Below are 25,134 nucleotides of genomic sequence, written 5' to 3' on the forward strand. Positions count from 1 at the left end.
TCAGTTGGTCTGATGATCATTTCGGAGGTGCATTGCAGTAGGTTCAAAAAACTGGAGGAAAATTTAAGAGAGAAGTTTAAGCCGTCATTTGTCAATAGTGTAAGTAACCAGCAATATCACCTGGCTTCTGGCTATCTCAACAGGTTTAAAAAAGAACTACATTATAAGGGAGAATCTTCTCAGAATCTGATGCTCGTTAGCTGGATCATCAAAGCTCAATTGTAAGTACATATCGTAATGACTACTTCCTACTGAACATCATTTTTCTAGTGTTCAAACCGAAGCATAATGCATAATATGTTCTGTAAGCTTTGTAAATATCAACAAATTGGAATTAGATACTTCATAAACTCTTGTTTGTCTGTGCTTCTTTCTTCCCACTTGACTGTTCATCACTGGCATTTCATCTTCAACCTGCTACATAACTCATTTTCTGCCATGATACTGTGCTCTGTGTGTTCAGCTTTTGTCTAGGAATCAGCACATTTACCACATTCAATTATATTTTACCTTCTGTCCCCAGTCATAAAAGCTGGCCTCTCTGCCTGTTTTTCTGCTGTTTATCATTAAAGTTTTAACATCATGAGCTTAACACAGACATCGTTCTGTGTTTTATTACGTTAAAAACTGTAATATAGTATGATGAACCTAAAACACTGGGGCACGTTACTTTAGGAAGGATATATGTAAGGGGAGATGAGAACAGTGCATGCATTATGAATGACGTGACAAACAGACCAAGTACTTATAATTAAAAGGACACATCTTACATTCTAAATCAGGTACGTTTTAAAATTATTAAAATAGAGTAAGCATGCAATTCACCCCTCAAAATCACTATTATAAATTAGTGTTCATCTCTAAGACCAAGATTTAAGAAATGAATAGCAAAAAAGTGTATGTGTGACAAAATAAAAAGAACAGCTTTTTCCTTTATTGTTGGAGTGTTTGGTTTTTGTTTTTTTTTCTCCCTTCAGAAGCTTTTCTATTTGGATAATCTGGACAAACGTGTATTGCTTGTTCCTATGTAGAGCTTTCTCTGGATGGCAGATACAGAAAAAGACATGCCATAGAAATGTGTATTTCATTTTCCATGGATGTCACATCCTCAAGCCTTTCATACAAATTAATTACAAACTGACCTTATGTAGTCAGGGAGTAGTAATTCCTCTTAGAGTAATTTTAATGCTTTAATTTTTCATATAATAAATGGGACAGCCCTGCTGCCATTATTAAACATCTGTCAATATTTCTGCACAGAAAATTTGTTTATTTTGGTGAACGGACTTGATATTTTTCTATTTTTTTTAAAAACAGAAGCCAAATGAGCTCTAATTAGTGACTCAAAAGAAAAAATTGCTAATATACCTGAAATATTTCACAAAATACACTCTTCTCATAGAGTCATATTTCATAACTGAGTAATACCGTATCAATACTAATTTTTTTGGCTTGAGACTGTGACTGAAGTTCATATGGCCTTTAAGAACGCCGTGCTTCATTCACGTAACTTTTGTATCTCCTCTGTTTGAATAGAAAGGCTTACTTTTTAATTTTTTTATTTTTTTTTAAAAGCAAAAACGATCTTGGTTTTTCTTGAAAGTAAGAACTCGTAAAAGGATAAAGTGCGTCACATTAAAAACCTACCAAGGTATATCATGATTATATTAGTTACAACTGAGCACACTAACAGGAAAACATAATTCATTAAGAACTTGAGCAATGATTTACATAACTGTTTAATTCTTCACCACTTGAATCACCCTAGCTGTTAATATTGTTCTGTTCTCTAAATCTTGTTGCTGGATTTCTGTCATTCTAAAGAATCAATGCATTTGTGAGTAGGTTAGTGAGCTTGTGAAAGTGGAATTTTAAAAGTATCTACATTCAGCTCTAGGTCTTAGTTCTCTGAAATATTTTAGAAGCCTAGTTCTGATATAACTATTAATATACAAGGTTAAATATAAATATTTCACCACTAAGAAGGGAAAATGGCAACTATGTTCCAAGCATTTCTGTATCTAAAATGTGAATGGTTGAAGGAAATCACTGAAGTTATGGCAAGCTACACAAGCTAAGAAACTGGCCTCTAAACAGAAGCTGTAATAAATATACAAGAACTTTATTATATTTTTCTTCTCTGATTGATATAACTAATGTACACACTTAGTCAATATTTTAATAGCAGGATCAGTGTCTCTGGCACAAATGCTAAATTTAGCATTGGGCAGATTTTGAGTGGCCAGGAGGTAGCAGCTGTGACCTCTTGAGAGAGACATCTGCAGGAACACTTGCAAGAGACAGTGCCTCCTATCTTCCTGCCCTCCTGATTTCACATAAGCTGCTTGGCAGCACAGTCTCTCTTAGAGAGATAGCATTTTCCAAATCATACTAGTAGCAAAAATCAGCAAAATTAGGGGCTAGGAGCCTCTGCTTCAAGTAGAGTCAAGATGCCATCCATTAGCTGATCAGCACCATCTTGAACTTCAGTACCTTCTGGCTCTCCAAGAGATTTCCCTTGGCCTTCTTTACTTCTAATTTAGGAAATGAATGTTAAACTTGCACACTGCTTATATCAGATTGCTAGCCCCTGTTATTATTGATACAGGGACTTTGTGCTTTCAGTACCCTCCAAACACCATCATTATCTCTGTAGCTGTCCTAAATAAAGCGAAGTGTACCAATCATTTTGACTGCAGTGTACAGTGAGATTCAAAAACTATGGCAACAAATAAAGCAAATGAATATATGTTTTTCACAAAAGAGATAGGGCATCATTAGTTGTGTTTAGACAAAAAGGAAAAAATAGAGAATTAAAACATTAAAGACTAGAAGTTTTATAACTGCTTGAAAGCATAAGCTAATCAGTGACTGTACCAGAAATGCTCAGTCTTCAGGGTACACAACTCCTACAATTCACGGATATCTGAGGACTCAGTAACTCTCAGCAAGATTCAGACAAGCTTAAGCAAGGAATTTAGCAGCTTTATTGGCATAAAATGGTTCCATTATAAGGAGAAAGAGGAAAAATTGGTTTTAAAAAGCGTAAAAACAGGGACTCTCAATTCACAAAGTGTATGTTGCAACTGTCTTAATATCTTAGCATATATTAATGTTCTCCTTTTGATATTAATTTCCTTTGCTGCATTGCTGCAATAGTTAATTTTACCATTCCCTGTTGCAGACAGGAAGATGAAAAAATGGGAGATTAAGATTGATGTGTTTGCTGAGAATGGTGTCATACATTGTCTTACATAATTTTCCTTGTTCTGTGTTCTGTCATAATGTAGAAGGGTTTACGTTTCTCACCTTCGAATAGGCTTTCTACATTTTGATGGAAGGGACTGTTCTAAGTAAAGTTTATATTACCTTTCTCTAAAAAAGAAAGTACTGGTCAACGGAAGGTGCATCAGCAAATGAACAATTTAAATAATACTGGCAAACTAAACATGTTAAATATATACATTACAAGCGTATCATTATTATTCTGAAATTTTAATACTCACTTCCATAGTGTCTTTTGAAAGGTAGACGACCCAGTATACCAAGTTGAATCCTGCAAATGCCACTGGGAAGAGGATCCTAGAATACTGGTCTATTTTACTTGTGCCTCCAACTGGTGGTGGTGCTGGGGGGGCTGGTGGAGGAGCAGACACAGGTTGACACTGGGATGCACTGTTTGATATTATGCTGGCTTCAGGAGACTGATCTGCCTGAGATGTTACAGAGTTTACTCGCTTCTTCAGGTTACAGTTGGAGTCAGAATGCTGAGGAGAAAAAAGAGAGAGTTGATTTATGGCTTCAGAAATCCTAGGTTTCCTGCTTGTTACGCTTCTCTTCTATCTTTTGCTTATAGAGTAGAAGACAAATACTCATCCCAACTATTAGGGGACTATTTTTATTTTATAGTAAAATTAAACTCAGTGATTCCTGTATTTTGTGAAGTACTCGTAGCAAGGTCCAATTATTCTTCAGAGAGTTGTATAACAGTTCTTAGAATTTACCTCTTAGTTGCTGGGCTGACATGTATGTTCATTATGTACAGCTGTTTTATCTGGGGGCCAACTTGCCATTTTTTTCTGTGACCACATAATCATAGAATGGCCTGGGTTGAAAAGGACCTCCAAGATCACCTAGTTTCAACCCCCTGCCACACATCGGGTCACCAACCACCAGACCAGGCTGCCCAGAGCCACATCCAGCCTGGCCTTGAATGCCTTCAGGGATTGGGCATTCACAACCTCCTTGGGCAGCCTGTTCCAGTGCTTCACCACCCTCTGAGTGAAAAACATCCTCATAACATCTAACCTAAATCTTCCCTGTTACAGTTTAAAAGAGTTTTGCAAGAGCTTAGAGGTCAGAGATTTCTCCTTGTTAGTAACCAAAAGACTTTACTGATGGCTGAGAAAATGCACAAAAATTCTTAAAGCATCGTGTTGTTTTTTTATTGTTTTTTTTTATGAAGTACTCAGGTTCTCTGACAATAGGGAGCAGTATAAATTCCTTAGATTCTTACAAGCAACGTAACATTTTGGTTGAGTTGATGTCAAAAGTTTCATCAATAAAAGATGGCAAAACTTATTCCCAGATAGCTGATGAAAAATATTGTGTAATGTAAACAGTTATTCCTGGGTTTGAATAAGCAGTTCTTTTTGTCAGCAGAAGTATATAAGTTGCTCCAAAAGTAATGCCCCCTATTTATTTCCGTGGAAGCTGCAACAGACACAAAGAAGACAGTATTATTTGGCAGAACAAATTTTCAGCTACAAAAGAAAAATTTTTCAACACAGTCACCATTATCAATGCATTTTTGCAAGCAATGAACACGAGCCTGAAAGCCACACTTGTAAAAAATCAGCACCAACGGAGATGGCCCACTGTTTCACAGCTTTGATGATGGCTTCATTCCTAGAATACTGTTGCCCATGCAGTCTTTCATTGTCTCAAACAGATGGAAAATGGAAGGCACCGAAGCCACGCTATATGCTGTGTGTGTTGTACAACAGTCTAGCCAGGACTGACTGTGCTTCACAGTCTTCAAACTGGGGCCTGGTATTATTGTACTGCAAGAGAACTGTTGTCTTCTTCTCAGGCCTGACTTTGGAATTTCAAGCCTTCAGCTTAGTCAGCATCATGATGTAGCGATCAGTTGATGGTTAGCCCGGGTTCCAGGAAATCCAGAAAGCTATTCTGAACATGGCTTTACCATGCACATTACTTCATGAACTGAGGACTGTGTCCTGAACTTTTCTTCAGTGAAGAATTCACATGTTGCTACACCGCGCACTGCCATTTTGACTCAAGTTCATAGAGGTGACATCACGTCTAGTCACCAATAATGATATGATCCAGGTTCTGCTCCTCTGTGAACATTCATGGGACCCACCTGGCACAAACTTCGCAATATTCCAAGGTTTCCACCATCATTTCCAACATATTGAAGCCAATATTCAGCTCCATACAAAGTTCTCTGGTTGTAATCTGTCAGTTTGCATGGATGAGATGACTTGAGACCCTCTTCATTTCGAGGTTTGACAGCTGTGCATGTCCATCCAGAACTTGGCTTATGTTTCGTGTCACTGTTGCAACTGCTGATACGCAACACCCACCACTTCATTGGACTCACATTCACTGTTTGGACTCCAAAAATATTCGGTAAGAGTCAATGGGTGCAGTTTTTTCCACATGGGAGAATTCAATTCCACACCTTTGCTCCATATGCATTTCCGTGTCAATGCCATTTTGTCAGACTGCCCTTCTGCTGCCATCTGTCACACAGCAACAAAATGTAGTGGAATACTGGTAGGTGGGAAGGTTTCAACATCTACTGTCATCCCATGAACATCTGCCTCTGATGCTGTGGTCTAACATAATAAAATAGGAGGTATTACTTTCACAGCAACCTTCATAGACGACTGAATGAAGTTGATGAGGAAAATTTTAGGCAGTGTAAATAATACACAGTACAACAGTGTGTAAGTAAATTTAAGCAGAATAGTAATGTTCAGGTGGTTCAAGATAGCACATCAAAGACTCCAAAGTCATTGTTTCTGAGTGATTTAATTACAGTCATTCACTGAAATTATTGTCAGCATTTTAGGGGTTGATCCTGTAGGATATCCATGCAAGGAAACAGATTTTAGTCAGATAAATTATGGGGTTAGTAGAAGGAAAAGAAACATTTTCTGAAATAGACTGCCTACACATGTACTTGGGCAGAATATCTAGATAAAAGATGAGCATTATCAGATATTATCCTGTTAGCAGTATTAGTGCCAGATTGTGAGAAGAAGTTAGCACTGCTATAATATAATGCTAAGTTCTCCTCAGGGATGGATGGACCAGTATCTGCAGAGATTAGGGAGGATGGACTCCTAACAGCTGAATTTAGTCTACATAAAAGGCAAAGAGAAGGATTTATTATTTATTTTTTAAGGTATTTTTGTATATACATATGTCTTTTAAATATTACCTTTTTTTTTACTTGCTAGAGCCCTCCCCCTTGCACTACACATTAAAATGTCCTATTCTAGGTTTGCACCTCTCTGGAATGCAGATATTTTTTTTTATATTTTCCAGTTATACAGCAAGTAACAGCTTTAAATGGAGGATGATCTACAGATGTGTCACAGTAACAGAAAGAGGGTTATCCATTTCCACTTGCACTAATCATAATAATAATCCCACTCTATAAACAGGCTGACTGAGCCTGGGCCACTCCTTTTCAGTCAAGTTGCTGTTCCATTTTGCTTGAATGCCCTATGTTGAACTCAGCTGTGGGAGTTGTAAGGTACCTTGTTTTTCGTTTTGCTGCAAGATAGCTTGACTTTCTGTGGAGAAGGAGTGATTTCTCAAAAGAGAACCTTAGACCTTCTGCAATATTCTGATATAAGAGGGTGAAATTCTGCTCTGGATCACTCAGGCATGAATCAGAAGTTACTGTGCTGATGTGATGGAGTTAAAATAATTGGCAGAGAAGACGTAGCACAGGGTCAGTGGATTATGTTAAATATTGAACATATTTTAGAATGCAGAAGTAGTAAAACCATTGTGATCCTTTGGATAGGCACTTGAAAAAGGGTAGCCCCGGTCATAATTCTATTTATTAATTAAATTTTATATGCTGCAATAGAAGGAGGATTACCTTGATATGATTTCACTGTATGATTTCAGAGTAGACAGAATAGGAAGATCTGAAGTCAGCTGAACAGGAAGATCTGAAGTCAGGTTCCTAAGTAATTTCTTACACTAACATGCTCATGTGCAAGTCCAGAAAATAAGGGTCAAGACTATTTTCTGTCTACCACAACTCAAGATACAGAAGCCTCAATTTATCTGAAAAGAGTAATTAACATGTTTCTCAATTTGGCAAGTGTCAGCAAACCAGAGTTACTGCTGTAGAACAACCCATACTTTTCATGAGAATTTACTATTAAGCCAAGAGGAAGAGGCAGCAGGAAGAGATCGCATCGTTTCTTACAGCATTTGCCTTCTGAACAGCAGCTGCAACAATTTGTCTACTATTTTTAGATTCCACTGTTCCATTTGACAGCAAATTCTACCTACAATGACATCATGACAATTTGGAAAACAAAATACAAAGAACAGAAATGAGTGCTCTATTCCAGTTCCTGTTTTGCACACAGTCACTCAAATAGTGAAAACTGTTTTACAAACAGCATAAGCAAGAACAGGAAGCCTGAGACATGGCACACTGGATCATAATAAAAGAAGGCATTTTATTCATTTACTGAAACTTGATACAGAGGAGTACTCTTGCACTTACACAGAATGCTAGTCCCATCAGGCAATTTAACTTGTCACTGAATATGACTGCCTAGTGACACAGAATAGCTTGCAAAATTGATGCTTAATGTGAGGTACCATAAAACTGGACAGAGATTGCTAGACATACAAACTAATAAGGTATTGTACGGATTCTTCTGAGGTTTTGCAGCTCAGCTACCTGATGCCCTAGAAAGCTCACAGAGTATCCTCGTCTGTAAAGATGCTGCTGATCTCTCACAGCTCTCATCAATATCACTAGAATTTGCTCGTATTCAGAACATCTTAGGAGGCTCTCAGCAAATTGTTCTGCTTCTAGATATAAAAAATACAGCATATATAACCTTAGACTAAATGCATTTTTTTTCTATTTTCTGTATATGCTAATTGTGGTGAATGCTCTAAAGATAGTTTTAAAATATATATATTTTTAATTCTCTACTGTTCTCTTTTCATTTATACTGCAGATGTGTATTCTTACTTTCAGTTTAGCATAGCATCTAGCAGTGGAATATCTTACATATACACGTGAATACTGACTAATTTTAAACATATGTATGCCCTTACTTTCTCTCTTTTCTGCACTTATCTCCCTTTCTGCTGTGACTACCATGCAGTAAGAAAGAGTTTTGATAGAATAAACCGTGAATGTTTAGGAAAAAAAACCCTCTCCTTTTCTTTGAAATTTATTGGATTAAGACTATTGAATTTTGCTGGCATCACAACAGAGAAAAAAACAATAAGAAAAAAAGATAAAAACCCTAGGATCAAAGCTCCATGTCTGTACAAGGCAGAAAACTAAACTGCATATTTTTCCCTCCTGCCTCTCTCTCCATCTCAGTAGATACAGTTTCAGTAATTTCAGTGATTCATATTACGTACATGAAATCACATACTAGTAACATAGCTCCCAAAGAGCAAGTTAAGCACAGTTTATCTCCCTAAATCCTTCTCAGACTTGCCTCTAACATACAGCAGCATGATCTGTAAAACCTCTGCTTAGCTGCTGAATGATCTATATGCAGCACCTTGCAGCAGGGAAGTTCACTACATTATATAAGGTCTTCTTCTGGGCATGCATTAAGGTACGTCCATATTTACTGTCATGTGCAATTTAAGCACCCATGTCGTGTCAGAGATTTGTTATAACCCATAATTTAGAGATTCCTTTACACATCTCTTTTGTGGGATGTGATTAAAAAAATGTGTGTTATAAATATTTGTAAACAGCATTCTGTATGGTTAACAGCTGAATGTAGTTTAGGCATCATTAATAGTCCCTAGCTTCGGGCATCTCTTTAGGCATTCTAAATTTCCTTTCCTAGACGTATTATGAGTAATTACCCACGACAAAATTGTTTTTTTCTTTGTGGTTTACCCTGGTAAAAGGGCTAAGTTAATCAACTGGAGCATGGTAAAGCCCTGTTCAAATTCTTCCTTAACCTGCAGAGACTGAAACTCATGTCTCTAAAATTATAGTCTAAGCCTCAGGTGAATGTGGTTTGAGGAAGAGTGTTACTTCATTACTCATTTCAGTATGATTGTACCATAGCAGAGTCTCGTCCTAAAATTTAGACGCAGAACATCATAAAACTCATAATTAGCACAGAGCCTCTGTCAAAATATATATTTATGTTGAATTTAAATATGCAATCATGTTTGGACACTTTAACTTATCAGTGTCAGTCTAGAGCAATCCCTGATGTTTAGTGGGAGTCTGAATTGGAAGTAAGGAGAAAGGAATGAAAATTCTGCCAGTGTGCAGTACAAACAGCACTACAGAGCTTTTATCCTTCTGTTATTTGACTTACTTTTTTTTACTGCCCCCCTGCAATAAAAAGGGATTAAACTTCAACAGTGAGCAAAAATATCTAAAGCCAAGGAAACAAATTTTCCATCTGTATTTTTTTTAATATATGATTTCAGCTTCTTCTCAATCTTTCTTGTTGCACTGCATTTACTTTTCCAATCAGATAAGTATTTAATTTGGGTGGAACCCAACAATCTGCATTTACTTTCCTTGTATAGATGACAAAAAGTCAATACAATCGCAAGTTGTTTCTTGTTTTAAATAGCCTACTTGATACCCTGCAGTTGTGCAGAAGCAGGAAGGTCTCTTTAATTTGATAAAAAGTGCCATGTTCTCAGATAAGGCTTTTAATGCATGTGGCTTTTCTAGGATGATTTCATAAAGGGTTGTTGATAATCTGAATAGAAGCGCTCTCCTTTCAACTGTACTACAATTCTCATTAAACATACTCACTGTATTCTGACGTAATTATATAAAACTAAATCCTCTCTGCAGAAATGACATATGGCTGCTCTGCAGTTGGGCAGGGTTGTTAAAGAGAATGAGAATCCTCTCCTGCTCTAGCCATGTTATTTTGAAAAAGAGGTACAGAGCAATATGTAGGGACAAGAGAACTCTGCTAGCAGCATTTCACTATTCCGTGCTGTTTTCTTTTAGAAAACAATCATAATCAAACATCCCTGTAACAATCTTTTGTCTGCTACATGTAGTGTCTTACATGGAAAAGCTTTCTTTTAATCCACGGTATTTTCTCCCTGTCCTGTCCTGGGTGCTCTCTGAACATCTTGCAAATCATTACTTCAAATGGTGCACTCCAAATGGTATCACCAATTACCCTTCCCTTGCACCTCTTAGAACTAGAGTTTTACTAGATAAAGAAAGACATAATGATGAGTTAATAGGATTAATGTAAGAAAAGTATATTTGAAATGAATTAAAAACCAAATGCCAAAATGCTTTATGTACATATATATATATATGTATATACATAAAAAAAAAAAAAAAAAAAAAAAAAGGTTTTGACAAGCTAGAGCAAGCTTGTCACCATATGAATAAAAGGAGGCTTCTGTCAGGGTCCAGATGATCACCCAGCTTGTTGCCATCATATTTTGGAGTGGAACACCCATAGTTTTGTATTTCACACAAGGATTGCCTGCAGCTGACAGAGAGAGCAAGCCAAATTCTGCTCTGAGGTAAATAGAGTGGTTTGCCTAGAACCAGAACAGGCATGCTGGGCTGTCATCAGTTAACAGAGCAAGCAGTCACAGCATTGTAACTCTCACTGAAAAACCACTCTGTTCCAGAAACTTTAGGAGCGTTTCTCCTACTTCGTTAGAAAAATAGAGCAGAATTTTGTCTTCTGCCATTGCTATTTCCTGAATGTACAGTAAAAACCTGAGAAAAAGAGTTGTTACTTGAATAATGCAAGATTTTGAACAGATTTAAGTAGACTCAAGAAGGCTTTTGGATAGCAATTTGAAATATTTTTTTTTTTTTTTTTTTGCAGGAAACACATTTAATTTGGCATTTAAAAACAAAAACAGAAACAAACAAACAAAAAACTGATTATGTTCTGTAGATACTTTATCTTGGTGAGTTCAGGCCTTCACTGGAAGCAATAAAAGCTTCCAACAGTTTTATAAATTCTTATTTTCATTTGCATGAAAACTACTTCTCTGTGCCTGCCCTACCTGAAATAGTAGAAGGTGTAGAAAGAACTAGTTCAGAGAGGGTGCAGATATTCCCACCACAATGTCTTTAGCCATATTTCAGGCAATTTAAGACAATATAACGTATAAAACATATACCTTGCTCCTACTACTGCTACAAGTAGAAGAGTTGTAATGGCAGTTTTGCACCCACGAAAGTTTCCTCACTTTTCTACTTTTATGTCTGGATTCCCCAAAACTAATTAATTCTTTACATTTTTCAGAAATTTCCTCAGTGTAAAATATCATCTGATATCTATAAATACAGAAGACAAGAAGCATATTTGACTCATTGTTCATTATTCTTCATCCTACAAATAACCCTCCATGTATCTAAAATCCTGACACCTTTCACACATTTCAAAAATGAAAGGCAAATAAAAATACTAGCATTGTAAGTGGATGGAAAACTTTATTACTCTGTGTAGAAGAACAAAATAAGTAAATAAATCACAGACTAGGGGGAAAATAAGGTACGAAAGCCTAGAGCATTACTGAAGGGAAAGATTTTAATTTTTAATTTTTTTTTTTTTAATCATATGGAGCAGACAGTAAGTTACAATGATTTGAAATGTATAAGATATGGATTTTAATATATTTTATCTAGTGAATTGGAAGAGAGAAGGAGAAGAGACAAAAAGAGGCGCAGGAAAGGCAGGATAAATTATGCAAAGGGTAAAGAATAAGAACAGTGCCTTGTAGAAGGAAAAGTGAAGAAAGAATGTAGGGGCAAACAAATGGAAAAATTATAGGCAGAGATGAGGAAACGACTAAGTGAAATTCAGGAGCTCTGAAACAGCTCCTAAACCTACAATAAGAATGGAATATTAAGTTGTGTGCCTTACTTAAATAGTTTCAAGATCAGTAATATAGCTATAAAAGAATAGAGTTCAGTGCAGGATGATGATCCTTAAGGAAACAGACATACACTCATGCAATCAGCCTGTGCTAACTACATTGTTAGCACTCAAATCAGCTAGTTCAAGTCTGTTTCAGCTGAAATTAGATTACTGATAGCATAGGATGTTCATCTATATGACAATACAGAGAAACTCTTTCCCATTTGCTTTCATCTCACACAGGAATATGAGTAAATAAATAGATGTTTCTTGAAGCCTGTTATCATGTAATTAGTCCTTTTTCCCACCATGCCTTTCTGAAATGAAACCTTGGAAATCCAATAGTGTTAACTAGCTGAGGTCTTCCAGAAACCATTTTGACTGTATCTTCTTTCCTCCAGTGATAAGTACTCATCATTTTTATGATTTCCTTCATTTTTCTTCTAATGCAGTGGGGATTCTTAGAGAGAACTGGGCCTTTAAGAAAAATGTATTGGACTTAATAACACTTAAAAATTACTACTCTAGAGAATTTGAGCTCTGACCAAGAGTAGGACTATACCATTTTGTGGATAGTGTGGACTACTTTAGAGACTAAGTTTACCTTAAGACCTTAGCATTGCTGGTTTTACTCTTCTAAATCTCTATGTTATTAGCTAGTTGTAAATAATTTTTTGAGGAAATGGTTGCAATGTGCTTGCTAGATGTTTTTAATATTCCATTTTTTATTTGCTTTAATTTGGAAAAACCAACAGGGAAATATTTATGAAGTCAGGAAGTTGTGTCTTCAGTTTAGCTCTGTGATTTTTTTTTTGTGGATGAACTCCTAGATAAGGAAATGTGAGCTCTTACCATTTATTTATTTTTATTAACTTGCTCAATAGCAGTTTTTAAAATTCTACTTTGTATTTTTTGCAATAGTATAGAAAACACCTAAATCTCAACTGTGGAGCAACTGCAGTCATTAGGAATATATCTGAGCATATGTAGAGGGTTGGTTTTGAAAAAGTGCTCTACTAGAGATCTGGGAGGTTTGGTGGGGATTTTTAGCATCTGCTGGGAATGTACCAGCAACAGCACATGCAGAGCACCTCAAACCAAGTTTTCATATTACTAAGCAGATATATTAACAGAACAAATGCAGCTTTTATTTTCTTTGAGGAAACCTCAATATAATTAACTCGAATAAGAAAGTGTGTATAAGAAAAGTTGTCACCCCTCTCCTTTATGTAGATATTATCAGTATTTTCCTCATTCTACCTAAGGTTATCTCTTTAGCAACTTTTATGATATCTTGTTCTACAAAAAAAAAAAGTTATCAAAAAGAATAAAATTTGCAGTGTTAGTATAATTTAGAGTTCCTTTGGTCTTAACACTATTCTTCTCATTCTGTACCATTCTACAGCTACAGTATTCTGCTCACTCAATCCAGAGTACTTTTCAGTTAAATACAGTACCGTGGGTGGGGGAAAGCATGTTCTAATGTAAACATCAGCAAACGTGCTCTCTTTTTTGCTCTTTTGTTTGTTTGTTTGTTTTGTGAAGTTTAATTATAAAGCTTTTGTTTACTGGTTAAAAAAAGATTTGAAAGTTGCATATATTGCCAAAACTAAATCAGCTTTGCTTTTCTGCTGTCAGTCAGGTATCAGTGCAAGAATCTGTGAACACTTGCATCTGACCACCTCTTTTTTTTTTTTTTTTAACTTTCTTTTATATTTCCTTTATGTAATGGTGAATTAAATATTTTAATTCTGTAGTTCAGAATTAAAATATATGAAGATTTTATTCCTCTACCATTTACATATTTAGTGAAAATGAAATGCATTTTTTGTTTTCTTGTTATGTCTTACACATCTTTTCAATTACTGTTTTTAATATTAAAAAACAAAAAATGTATTAATCAACAGTCATATGGTTTTACAAGCCCAATGCTTCCCTGCCAACTGGCCAGTGTGGGTCTGGCACAGCCTTTATTCTTTTCCTTAACTACAGATGGAAGGAACACCACCCAAAGGAACATGGATAAGCTTGATAAGTGGGACCATGTGAACCTAATGAGGTTCAACAAGGCCAAATGAAAGGTGCTCCATCTTGGTTAAGGCAGTCCCAGATACAAATACTGACTGGGAGAAGAAGAACTCTTTGAAAACAGCCCAATGGAAAAGGACTGGTAAATGAAAATTTGGATGTGAACCAGTGCTTGCAGCCTGGAAGACCAACAGTACCCTGGGCTACATCACTAGAGGTGGCAGCAGGGTGAGGGATGGGATTGTTCCCTTCTACTCTGCCCTTACAAGTCTGCATCCAGGCCTTGGGCCCCCAGCACATGAAAGACGCAGAGCTCTTGGAATGGATCAAGAGGAGAGCCACAAAGATGCTTGGAAGACTGGAGCACCATTCCTATGAAGAAAGGTTGAGGGAGCTTGGCTTGTGTAGCTTGTAGAATGAAGGCTCCAGAAAGCCCTTACTGAGGCCTCTCAGTACTTAAAGGATGCTTATAAACAAGAAAGAAACCAACTTTTTATGTGGTCTGATATTGATAGGACAAGGGGGAATGATTTAGAACTAAAAGAGGGAAGATTTACATTAGATGCTACGAGGAAATTCTTTACACAGAAGGTGATGAGGCACTGGTGCAGGCTGCCCAGAGAAGCTATAGATGCCCCTTTCCTGGAGCTGTTCAAGGCCAGACTGGATGGAGTCCTGGGCAACCTGATCAAGGGGGCGGCAACCTTGGCAACAACTAGGTGGTTAGTACTAAATGACTGTTAAGCTCACTTCCAACCCAAGCTATTCTATGATTAGCTCCAATGAGAACCAGTAGCAAGATGCTTTGTAACTCTGATTTTGGTATTATGTGGAACTTATTAATTATACATTTAACACGTTAAATGTACTGAAATGTTACACATTTAACAGTTATGAGGAAACGTGGAAAAATGATCACATGATTGGAATAGCGTTACCCTGTTACCCTGATGTGCTTTTAGTCTCCTACTAAACTTGCAGGCCCAATGGTTTTGGAGGGGTCATTCAAATTCTGTTATTCCTCTCAAAATGGGTAATGTGGTGGTAATAAAACTGATTCTGGAAACAGGAGGACTGTACTGATACGTTTTGAGACAACATTAAGTACTTATCCTAAAATGTAAAGAATATTATTTACAAGCAATTCTGCCATAAGTTTTTCAATACTAGAAAGCTTTCCTATCTGTCACATGTATTGAAATCTATCCTTAAACTTTACGTTTACACTTTCATTTTTTTTTATTTCCCCAAGCTTCCTGCAACACAGATTTTTATGAAAGTAACAGATGCCAAGTTTATGTAAAGGATAATTTCTCTTCTTCCAGATGACCCACTTATGGTGTATGCCAGGATACTACAGCGATCCTATAATCATCTGGCCTATGCACACATTGGTTGCACAGTACAGTGTCCCACAAATTCTGCAGACTTACTCAAGAGAATAACACAGCTGCCTGGCCACAATGCCTACAGCACTGCTCAAGGAAAGTATTATGGATAGCAGTCCAATGTCATTCCTTATATGTATTACCAAATAAACATCTCTCTAGATTTAAATAAACAGTCTGAATAAATGAAGTATTTTCATTTTCTGAAAAAAAAGAACCACGTCTTTGATAAATAGACATGATCTGGTTACATAATTTGTTTCAGGTTAAGATCACTTTTTAATATGGTTTCACATTTACTACTTCAGCTGTCTCTCTCTATATGATATTTATTATCAGAAAAGCAAGCAATTACCGAGACAATCTCGTCCTCTGCCGGTACAGTTGCTGCTGATAGTGCTGCTGCCAGTGCTGCTGCCCTTGCTGCCTTCCTCATTGCTCTCTGAGTCTGAAGATTGGTAAAGTAGTTGACAGCTGCAAACTCAATAAGTGCAGAGAAGACAAAGGCAAAGCACACAGCTATGAACCAATCCATAGCAGTAGCATAGGACACCTTGGGCAAAGAATGGCGTGCACTGATGCTTAAAGTGGTCATCGTTAGAACTGTAGTAATTCCTTGAAAACAGGAGAGAAAACAGGCATTAGAATTTTGCTTCATCCCTGCTGTTCTTAAGTTCATCTGTATGTATCTGTGTGTGTTTATGTACATACATATAACATATAAAATCACTGTTCAAGTAGCTAACAAGTCTTAAGTATTTCATATTCTTATGTAATTTTTTTTTAGTGCCTCGAGTATCTGAAAATATACTTCCTTAATACATTAAGCAGACTGGAAGTTAGGATAACAACATGCTACAAGTTGCAGCTTCTTAGAATTGTGATAAAGCATGGGTATAACAAAACCCAGGCTCAGGCTCAGAAAGATGCTTTACTTGAAGAGTTCCTAAGTGGAATGTTTGACAGAAATGTTAATTAACATGACATGATTTTCTAGCAGTGTTATGATCCTTCCTATCTCCTATTGTTGCATAAGACAGATCGTGGCTTACAGAACTCTCACTGAATCCATCGGATTTTTGCATTAAAATCAGTGGTAGGCTATGATCCAAATATTTCTAGTAACAAGAGTTTGGTTTTCTGCACACTGATCTTTAATTTCTGAATACATTTTTAAAGATTCACTAACAGTATATTGATTTGAATGCTCCCATAGTTACAAATATGAAATGATGGGAGAAAGCACTTCTCTAAAACTTCTTATGTATTTTCACACACACAAAAAATGTGATCATGTAGCTTATGAGCCCCATAAGTATTCTTCATGTCTATCATGAACTTATTTTTTTCTGTTTTGGAATGTACAGCATGAATCATGTGGGAAGTATACTTACTTCCCACTGCTGCCTGATACAAGAGCAAACTCATCTGTTAAAACATACAAGCCTCAGTGACTCATGTTTACTTATAATTATGCCTGCTAGAATCTGAAAAATACAGGTATTTAAAGACAGTAAGCAGGAGAATACCCTCTTCTGCTCCTTTCTGCAGTTGGAAAAGGGTAGGTGGGAAAGTAAAAGATGTTATCATGTCATGTTGCAATGATGAATCAATATGCTATGAATGATACTGAGTGGAAAGGATGCAGTGTCATTGCATACTGCAGGGTGACTTGATTATTCTCAGGATTTTTTTGCAACTCTCTCACATGATGTAGCTTGCCAGCTGTCTGAGATCAAGTAATTCTCAATGTCACTACTTAACATGTTTTAATGAAATGCAAATAGAAGATATATAAAAATAAGTAGGATATCTACTTCTCCCAAGTCTGCCAGACTCATTTAATAACCTAAGTGCAACTATGCTGAGATAAATTTCAATTTCAAACGTCCAGAATGAACTTTTCAATATGATGCATGATTAGATTAAGATCTGCCCATGTGCTAGTTAATAATAATAAAAAAAAAGATATTTTCTGTGTCTGAATAAAAACCTTCTACAGCAGGAATTTAAACTTAGGAATAGGACTCCTATTCTATTAGAGATATAGATAAGAACATTCTCACTGTGAATTTTGATGAAATGGTCTGTACTGTGGAAATACTTTATCAAACAGAATGCCACATTACAGTTGGTAAAGCCTGTAACTGATGATTGTCTTTCCATTTTGAAAAATCTGGTACATAATGCAAATACTGAAATGCTACTTTTTCTTTAAAAATAATTTAAAACTTTCTGTATCCAAGAAGTTATAAATAAAGAATAATAACTAGATAATAAGTTAAAATTTCAAGGGTGATCTACTAGGAGGGTAGAAGCTGGCCATGGGTCTGTGCAAAATAAGATAACTTTTTGCCAAACTAAAAAAAGATTGCATAAAGGTACCTAAAAATGTGAAATTACAGCCATTGTTATATGGTTCAAAGCATTTCATACTTAACAGGTCATACATAGAATCTGGCCTCAAATAACCATGCTTCTTACACCAAGTAATGTCTGATAACACTATGCTTTACAAAAAGATACATATACATACATATGTATAAACATATCTACATACAGAAGCTCCACACAAAATAAGGAATCTCATATTGCCTATCTGCTGTTCTTTCCAATGTCACTATGATAAAGAGCACAATAATATCTTTTTCCTATATTTCATCTGTATTTCCATAAAGAATAGATGCTTATGAACATTAATTTATCTTACTACAATGTTATCTGCAAAAGATAACTGGCCTCCACTCTGGAGGTAAGTAGATTTGCTAAGTGATTTTCTCTGAGAAATTGGTTTGGTCACATTACTGTTATTTTTCTACCATTAATTTCTTTCAAACCTATACTTTGAGAAGGTGTGCTTCGTAAAAATATAATGTTGTTTAATTTTGTCACAGTTATAGAACATAAAAGCAAAACTGAAAAATCTTAACAATTCAGAATTTGCAGTATGATGCAGAAAGGATGCCTACCTCCTCATTTTTAAACTGGTCCTTTTGCCTAAACAAAGGTATTTAGAATGTATGGGATTCTGAACTAGAATGGAATATAAATTCATACCTTCTCTGGGAGAAATAAGAATGGAATAACTACTGACATATGCTTTTTAAATCACAAAATGATTAATTTTCCAAAAGTAAGGTGTCTATTTTATTATTTCTTAAAATATTTTCTATTCTTAATTCTAAATTTACTCTTCAGCTTGACATTAAGTCTTTATTTCTGGATTTGTGATCTTTATGTAATAACAGACTAAGCTCTTAGTTTGGGGAGAATTAATTCAAACCACTAGAAAAAAGAAAGGCCTATGCAATATGTAGACATACTCCTCACTACTGCTGCAACTTGTGCTAGGGACAAGATGCATCTCACCTAAATTCATCCTTCTAAAGTCCTTGGTTTTGTTTGTTTAGATACCTCTACAGAGAGTAATGCTCCAGAATGAGTGCTAGACGAGGCTCCAACCCATAAAAACACAGAACTTTAGCACGGGTTAGTTTCACAACAGAACAAGTCAATAGAAAAATTCCTATTTAATAAATGGAAAGTTGACATTTACTCTGAAATTGTCTTTTCCTTGGGGAAAAAAAATGTTGGGAAGATAAACCACTAGAAGTAAGTCTGGCTAAACAAGTATTCTGTATAAATAGTTTTGACTCTGGTGAGAAGATTAAATATCATTTGATTTAATTTTTAGTATATGCTTTTGTTCACTGAAAAGTGCTTTTTGTCTTTTTCAGTTTAAAGGCTAATGCCCACTAGATTACTGTAGCTGCTTAATACAGTGGATTGAATACAGTGATGAAGTGAATGATGAAAGAAACAAAACATGAATACCAGCCACGGTTCTTGCTGGAACAGATTCTTTGTTGATCCAAAACACAACTTGAGACAGGACTACAGTCATGATGCATGGAATGTATGTCTGAATGAGATAGTAGCCTATTTTCCTTTGGAGATGGAAATAGAGCAGCTGAAGTGAATATTCACCTAAAACAAACAAGCAATGAAAGTGATGAATGAATGGTATGTATGACGTTGAGGTGTTCAAAGACCTTAATGCAGCATACCAAAAACTGTTCTGGCTGGAACAGACTCCTTGTTAATCCAAAAAGAGACCTGAGAAAGAATGACTGTCATAATGCAAGGAGTATATATCTGTATCATGAAGTATCCCATCTTCCTTTGTAAGTGGAAATAAACTGTCATGATTACATATTCACCTGTTAGGAGACAAGTATGTCAGCATTATTTTGGCAACGTATGAATAAACATTATTGGCTTAAATTCAACATACTATGTCCTAAGGAAAGTACTGATAAGCTTTCAAGTGTATAATCAAAATAAATTGACAACAAAGGTAAAGTGACCTATTGGAAGCAGAGGAGAAGAATTTTAATTTTTCCATATTGTTGTACTGGGATGGGGAGGGCAGGGGAATTCTTAACGTGAGTCTTTTAGGAGACCACAGCTAAACTCTTTGCAAGGATTTTAGTCTTAAAAATGACAAAAGGCAATTACAGTAATGCAATTATATACTGAGCGAAAAAGTCTGTAATCTATTTTCAAGATGTTTTATGTAGTCAGTAGTACCCGTATGGCTACATCTTACCTGTGTTAGATTTAATTGTTTCGCTAGATACAGTTTGTCCTATGAGATCATACTGGAGGAGACTGGAAGACTCCTGTGGTACTTCTACGGAATGCAGAGGTCCTTTTTTCCATGTGTAAATTATTTCACTTTTTGGGTAAGCATCTGAGTTACACAAGGAGAAAATACCAATATAAATGATATGATTTATAAGATATTAAAAAAACAGAAGTAGCATGATCCCACTGGTCAAATATCCATAGAAATTTGCATCCTACTCCAGTAAATTTAGCATGAATGACCAAATGAAAAAAATAAAAATTAATAGAATGCAGAGAATGGCTGAGATGGGAACTGATAGGTACTAATTTTGCTTTTAAACTGCTATTAAACACATGCTTTGATTGCTGCAGATTGTCTAAATGTTTTCAGTTTATAAAACTAGACTTTAATAAATGTACTACAGATTTTATGACTTGTTAAAGGAACAAATTTGAATATTAATAATTTGTTACAGTCATCCTTCAGAGAACTTATCCATATGCCTAAGAATTGTCCGAGCTTTAGAGGAAAGAGAAAGATTCTGGTGTAAAAACATAATAAAGGCTTTCAGTGTCCTAGGATCTCACTTCTGATCTCACATATACGGAGATGTGGAAACCAACTGTATTACTATATGAAATTGAAGGATAGAAAAACATACAGCTTCCAAACTTCAAAGGGCAAGCATGTCCATCCATTGGGAAGTTCACCAGCCGCATAGGACAGTCAGCATTAATTGTTAGTCTAAAAAACATCGAAGTAGATGACAGTCAAAAATAAATGGTATGCTGGAAAACTGTTGAATGAATGAAAAACAAAGGTCAACTAAACGCAGAAGAATAAGCTCTCACCTCATTGTGTAAAGAATAGTTCCATTCTGCATAATTCTGAAAAGTTTGTTAGGAGTTGTCATATTATGAGCAATTGATTTTTTTCCATTTCTAAAAAACGTGTCTGGTGTCCATATTTTACTGACCATTAAATTGTTCAATCTCAAAATTTCTGTTGGCCCACCAAACTTCAACCTCTCATCAGTCCATGTCTGGCGGAAGAAGACATCCATTGTGTATTCCTATGGAAAATAAATGGATGAATTATACGCTAGGGTCAGCAGTCCTAAGCTGCTTTATATAGAGTAACTCCATGAAAGACCCTAACCACACATGTTAATGGCTTTTAATTTACTGCTTAGAGGCCTAATCTATTATTAGATGTAATCTATTACTACTCTTAAGTAGTTGCAAAAAAAAAAAAAAAAAAAAAAATAGTTCATAAGAAAAATATCACACTTTTTTGTTATTGTTCTAGAGGAGTTGCAATTAACCAATGAACAGATAACTTGATTTAAAAAAAAAAAATCCCATAGTCCTCTCATAGAAAATAATTTAATTCAAAGTGACTGAAGTTGAGGTCTAAAGAGAAATATAAATATCTACTTTTGTATCATTTCAAAGTGCAAAAACAAACTGTTAATATCTAGCTGCCAGGAACAAAAGTACATAATCATGGCCTCCGTTGCAGTTTACTTTGCATAGTCATGAAGAAACAATTGATGTGGAAAATATTAATTACAGTAACATTATGTTGACAGGTTTATGTTAGATATTCTTAAGGATTCTCAATATTGTCCCAACCATTCAGAAAGGAATTACCTGAGAAAGTCATTCAGAAAATTGAGCTAAACCTTGGCAGGAGGCAGATATGAATGAAAACACACCTTCTCTATGCCTTCTCTTAGACTGACTTACGAAGAGAGGTAGAAAAAGTTTTGGATGCCTTTAGGGTCACGCAATGGAACACTGCCTTTGTGCAGGTATTGGAGAAAGGGTACAAAGGCAAAAGTACCGACTGCAGTCCATTTCCAGGATGAGAGCGGTGATGGTTCACCTTTTCCCTGGGAGCTGCTGCCATAATCCATGTACTTTACCCAAGTCTGCAGCTACCTGAATTTTGGTGCTCTCAGCGTGACGAGGAGCCGCTGTCACAAACGTCACCATCTCTGCAGCTGCATGGCAGGTTGTCTCCTACCACACGGCCTTCTAGCCAACCTCCGTGTCAGCTGTCCATGAGGTTCAGGAGGCATCTTTAACCTCTCCGTGTGCCTCAGCAGAGGTGAGCGCTGCCCTCGATGCCCAGCTTCGTTCGGGGCCACGGGGCTGCGCCGGGTGACTGCGCTGGGGAAATAGCTATATGCAGCTCCAGCCAAAGCGCCCTGCCGGGCCGTAGAGATTGTCAAGAAGATTAAAGCTCGTAATCTGCTCTAATGACGGACAGCTCATATGCCACCGTAATGAATCCCGGGAAAGGAGAGCAGGGACAGAGCGCGGGGCCCTTACCATCTCCACGTCGGACACCGGCCCAAAGCTGGTCACGTAGATGTCTGTTTTGACTTCTGTCACGGCACCTGCGGGACACAGAGACGAGTTGGACGCGGAGCGGAGCGGGGCTGGGCCCCGATCCGGAGGCTGCGGACTGCCGGGGCACGGGAACTTTGCTCCGCATCCCGGTTTTCACCTCCACCTCTCCTTCCCGCCCCCCCCCTCGCTGTGTCCGGGCCGCGACCCCCCGCCCGCCCGGGAGCAGCCTGATGCCCGGGAGCCGACGCGCTCCCCCACCGCCCCAACGGGGCGGGAGTTTCCCCTTCTACCTCCAAATCCCGGCCGGAGCCTGTTGTCGTAGCCGTCCAACAGCTTGTCGAGGATGCGAGTGATGTTTTCCGAGTAGAGGTCCCCCCCGTCGCCCTGGCCCCCCAGTGCCTTCTCGATGCTGCGGGGAGAGGCGAGTTCCGCCGTCAGCGTCCCGCTTGAGACCTCCCGCCAGACCCGCGCCCCTCGGGGAGAGCAGGGCAGGAGAGGCGGCCCGGTGACCCCTCGCTGGCCGCTCCGCGTTGAGGGGATGCTCTGGGGTCCGGGCCGATGTGTTCACTCACCTCACAGCGACGCAGACCCAAGTTATGAGCAAAGCCATGCCTCAGGTCTGCGCGAGGACGCTCAGGTGCCCTCGGATCCGTCACCTGGAGCAAGTTTGGGCGCTCATCCTTCCCCTCTCGGCCGGCGGCTCCGCCGGGTGAGGACGCAGAGCCCGGCTGGCTCGGCCCCGTCCCCGCGGTCCTCGGCCGCGCTCTGTCCGTGCTGGGCGGGTGGGGGTGGCTGTGGCTGTGCGCGCCCTCCGGTTCCGCCGCCGCTCAGCCCGATGTGACCGCCTCGGTGGGGGAATTAGGGTTTGAAGGGACGGTGCGCGGTCGGAGAGCAGTGACAATAATCGAATAAGGCATTAGGGGAGATTAAAAGGAAGAAATCCACTGCTAGTTTTGGCATGGAATTAGCAGGGACCCGTTAGGAAATCTGGAAAAGCGCTGGCATCTTGCTGATAGAGATTATGTTAGAAATGGCCTCAGCTTTTATTATGTTTATGGTTCACGGGGAGATTATTATGCAGCTCTGCATCATTAGAACTTCGAAAAAAAATCCCCGTTTTCCCATTTTTGACTTTTCTCAACCGATTTCCACATGATCAATCCTTCAGAACTGCACAAAGGGCTTCAGTATCTCGCTGTATTAATATATAAACATTGAACATTCGGAGCTGGTTCTGGGTCAGGTTTTGGGATATTTTTTAATGCTAAGCTGTTTTGGAGGGTCACATACACAGATTTCACTCAGACATTAAAGCAGGGCATTACCAGGACTTCTGTTAGGACTGGAGCTCCTTACTGTAAAACCATGAGGATTGTATATCATCACTAATTTTGTCCTGATAAGTACTGGCTGGATCATTAGTGTCCCCTCCTCTAGTAAGTGTGTTAATGTAGCCAGCCCTGAAGGAAAATAAGGTCAGATTGCTCCGGCTTTTTCTGTGACCTTATTACTTCTTATAGAGCCAATGGATGATGTAGCACATATGTCATTTAGTTACACCATAAACAAAGCAATTGGTTCAATTTTCCTTCCATATGGTAACACAGAGGAACAGGTAACTAGACTGAAAGCAAATCAGTTGTTGATGTAACTTTTTAACACATGAAACACAGTTGCATTACTGGCTGCTAAGAAAATACATTTAATTATCGAATGATAGAAAGTAAGAATTTGAACAAAGCTCAGAGACTCATATATAGATGAAGTTCAGGGCTGGGGTTCTGTGCTCAAGTTTTGTATTTGAGAGACCGAGAAGCTAAAAAAGAACAACTCACAAGTGAACTTAAGAGGGATTAGAAGCACAAGATGTTGTGCCATTGACTCCCTTTCCCCACTGTCATGGAACAGTATCAAATAACTCACTTAGGTGGCCCAGCTGCACACAGCCAGAGCTCCTGCTTCAAGCAGTTGTAAGCCCAAATTCTTGTGCTGTCCTGGCGCCCTGTTAGCACACCAAAGATGCAGTCTCTTTATCTTCTCTAAATGATTTATTTTAATAAGCTTCTCATGGCATTAAAATCCCAATGCTCCATCGGCCTACCAGGCACTCCTTATTGCCTTTACTTCACTTTGCATTGTTGTGAATTAGACAAGAAGATATTTTTTATTAATCATATCATTTACAGCTGCCTTTTTTTCACTGTCATCCTCTTCCAAATTAGACTCCTACTGCATAAAAAGTCTGTCTCAAAAGTCTACTCAAAAGTAGGCTAGAATGTGAACTAGAAGAATTGAATGTTTGTCTGTTTGTTTATTTTTCCCCTGCAGAATGGAGTTTATTAGTATGTTCACTTGTTGCACCTAATTGGACCTGAGCATGGCCAAACATATAGTGCAGCAGATGTTCTTGCACAACTGTGATTTTCTTCTCCAAAACAAGGCATCTAAAATAAGAAATTTAGTTTTAGATGCGCATTCATGGAAGCCTACTTCATCACTTACTTAGATTGAAAAATTAGTCCTTTGTGAGGAGAAAGAAAAGAAAAAAAAGAAAGAAAAAGAAAGAAAACAGAACAGAAGCACAGTGT

At 37.6% G+C, this 25,134-nt stretch overlaps 1 protein-coding gene across 1 annotated transcript; it reads right to left on the minus strand.

The window, feature by feature from the left end:
• On the minus strand, positions 1–23,156 carry GABRA6 (gamma-aminobutyric acid type A receptor subunit alpha6). Its single transcript, XM_085236372.1, has 10 exons — positions 23,119–23,156; positions 22,837–22,955; positions 22,526–22,593; positions 21,041–21,261; positions 20,851–20,933; positions 20,169–20,312; positions 19,627–19,779; positions 15,915–16,174; positions 3,507–3,767; positions 1–51 (listed from the first exon to the last, which is right to left on the minus strand). The coding sequence occupies exons 1-10, from the start codon at positions 23,154–23,156 to the stop codon at positions 1–3; spliced, it is 1,398 nt and encodes a 465-aa protein (XP_085092498.1).
• Positions 23,157–25,134: the final 1,978 nt, after the last annotated feature.

The sequence above is a fragment of the Meleagris gallopavo genome, chromosome 15 (assembly GCF_905368555.1).
Source record: "Meleagris gallopavo chromosome 15, MGAL_WU_HG_1.1, whole genome shotgun sequence".
NCBI classification, from domain to species: Eukaryota; Metazoa; Chordata; class Aves; order Galliformes; family Phasianidae; genus Meleagris; species Meleagris gallopavo.

Excerpts from the sequence above, each read along its gene's own strand:
- GABRA6 (XM_085236372.1), bottom strand. The coding sequence starts at position 23,156 with ATGGCTTTGCTCATAACTTGGGTCTGCGTCGCTGTGAG. Across the intron at positions 20,934-21,040 it reads ACTATTCTTTACACAATGAG|ACTAACAATTAATGCTGACT; the intron begins GTGAGAGCTTAT and ends GATGTTTTTTAG. Across the intron at positions 3,768-15,914 it reads CAGAGGACGAGATTGTCTCG|CATTCTGACTCCAACTGTAA; the intron begins GTAATTGCTTGC and ends TTTTCTCCTCAG.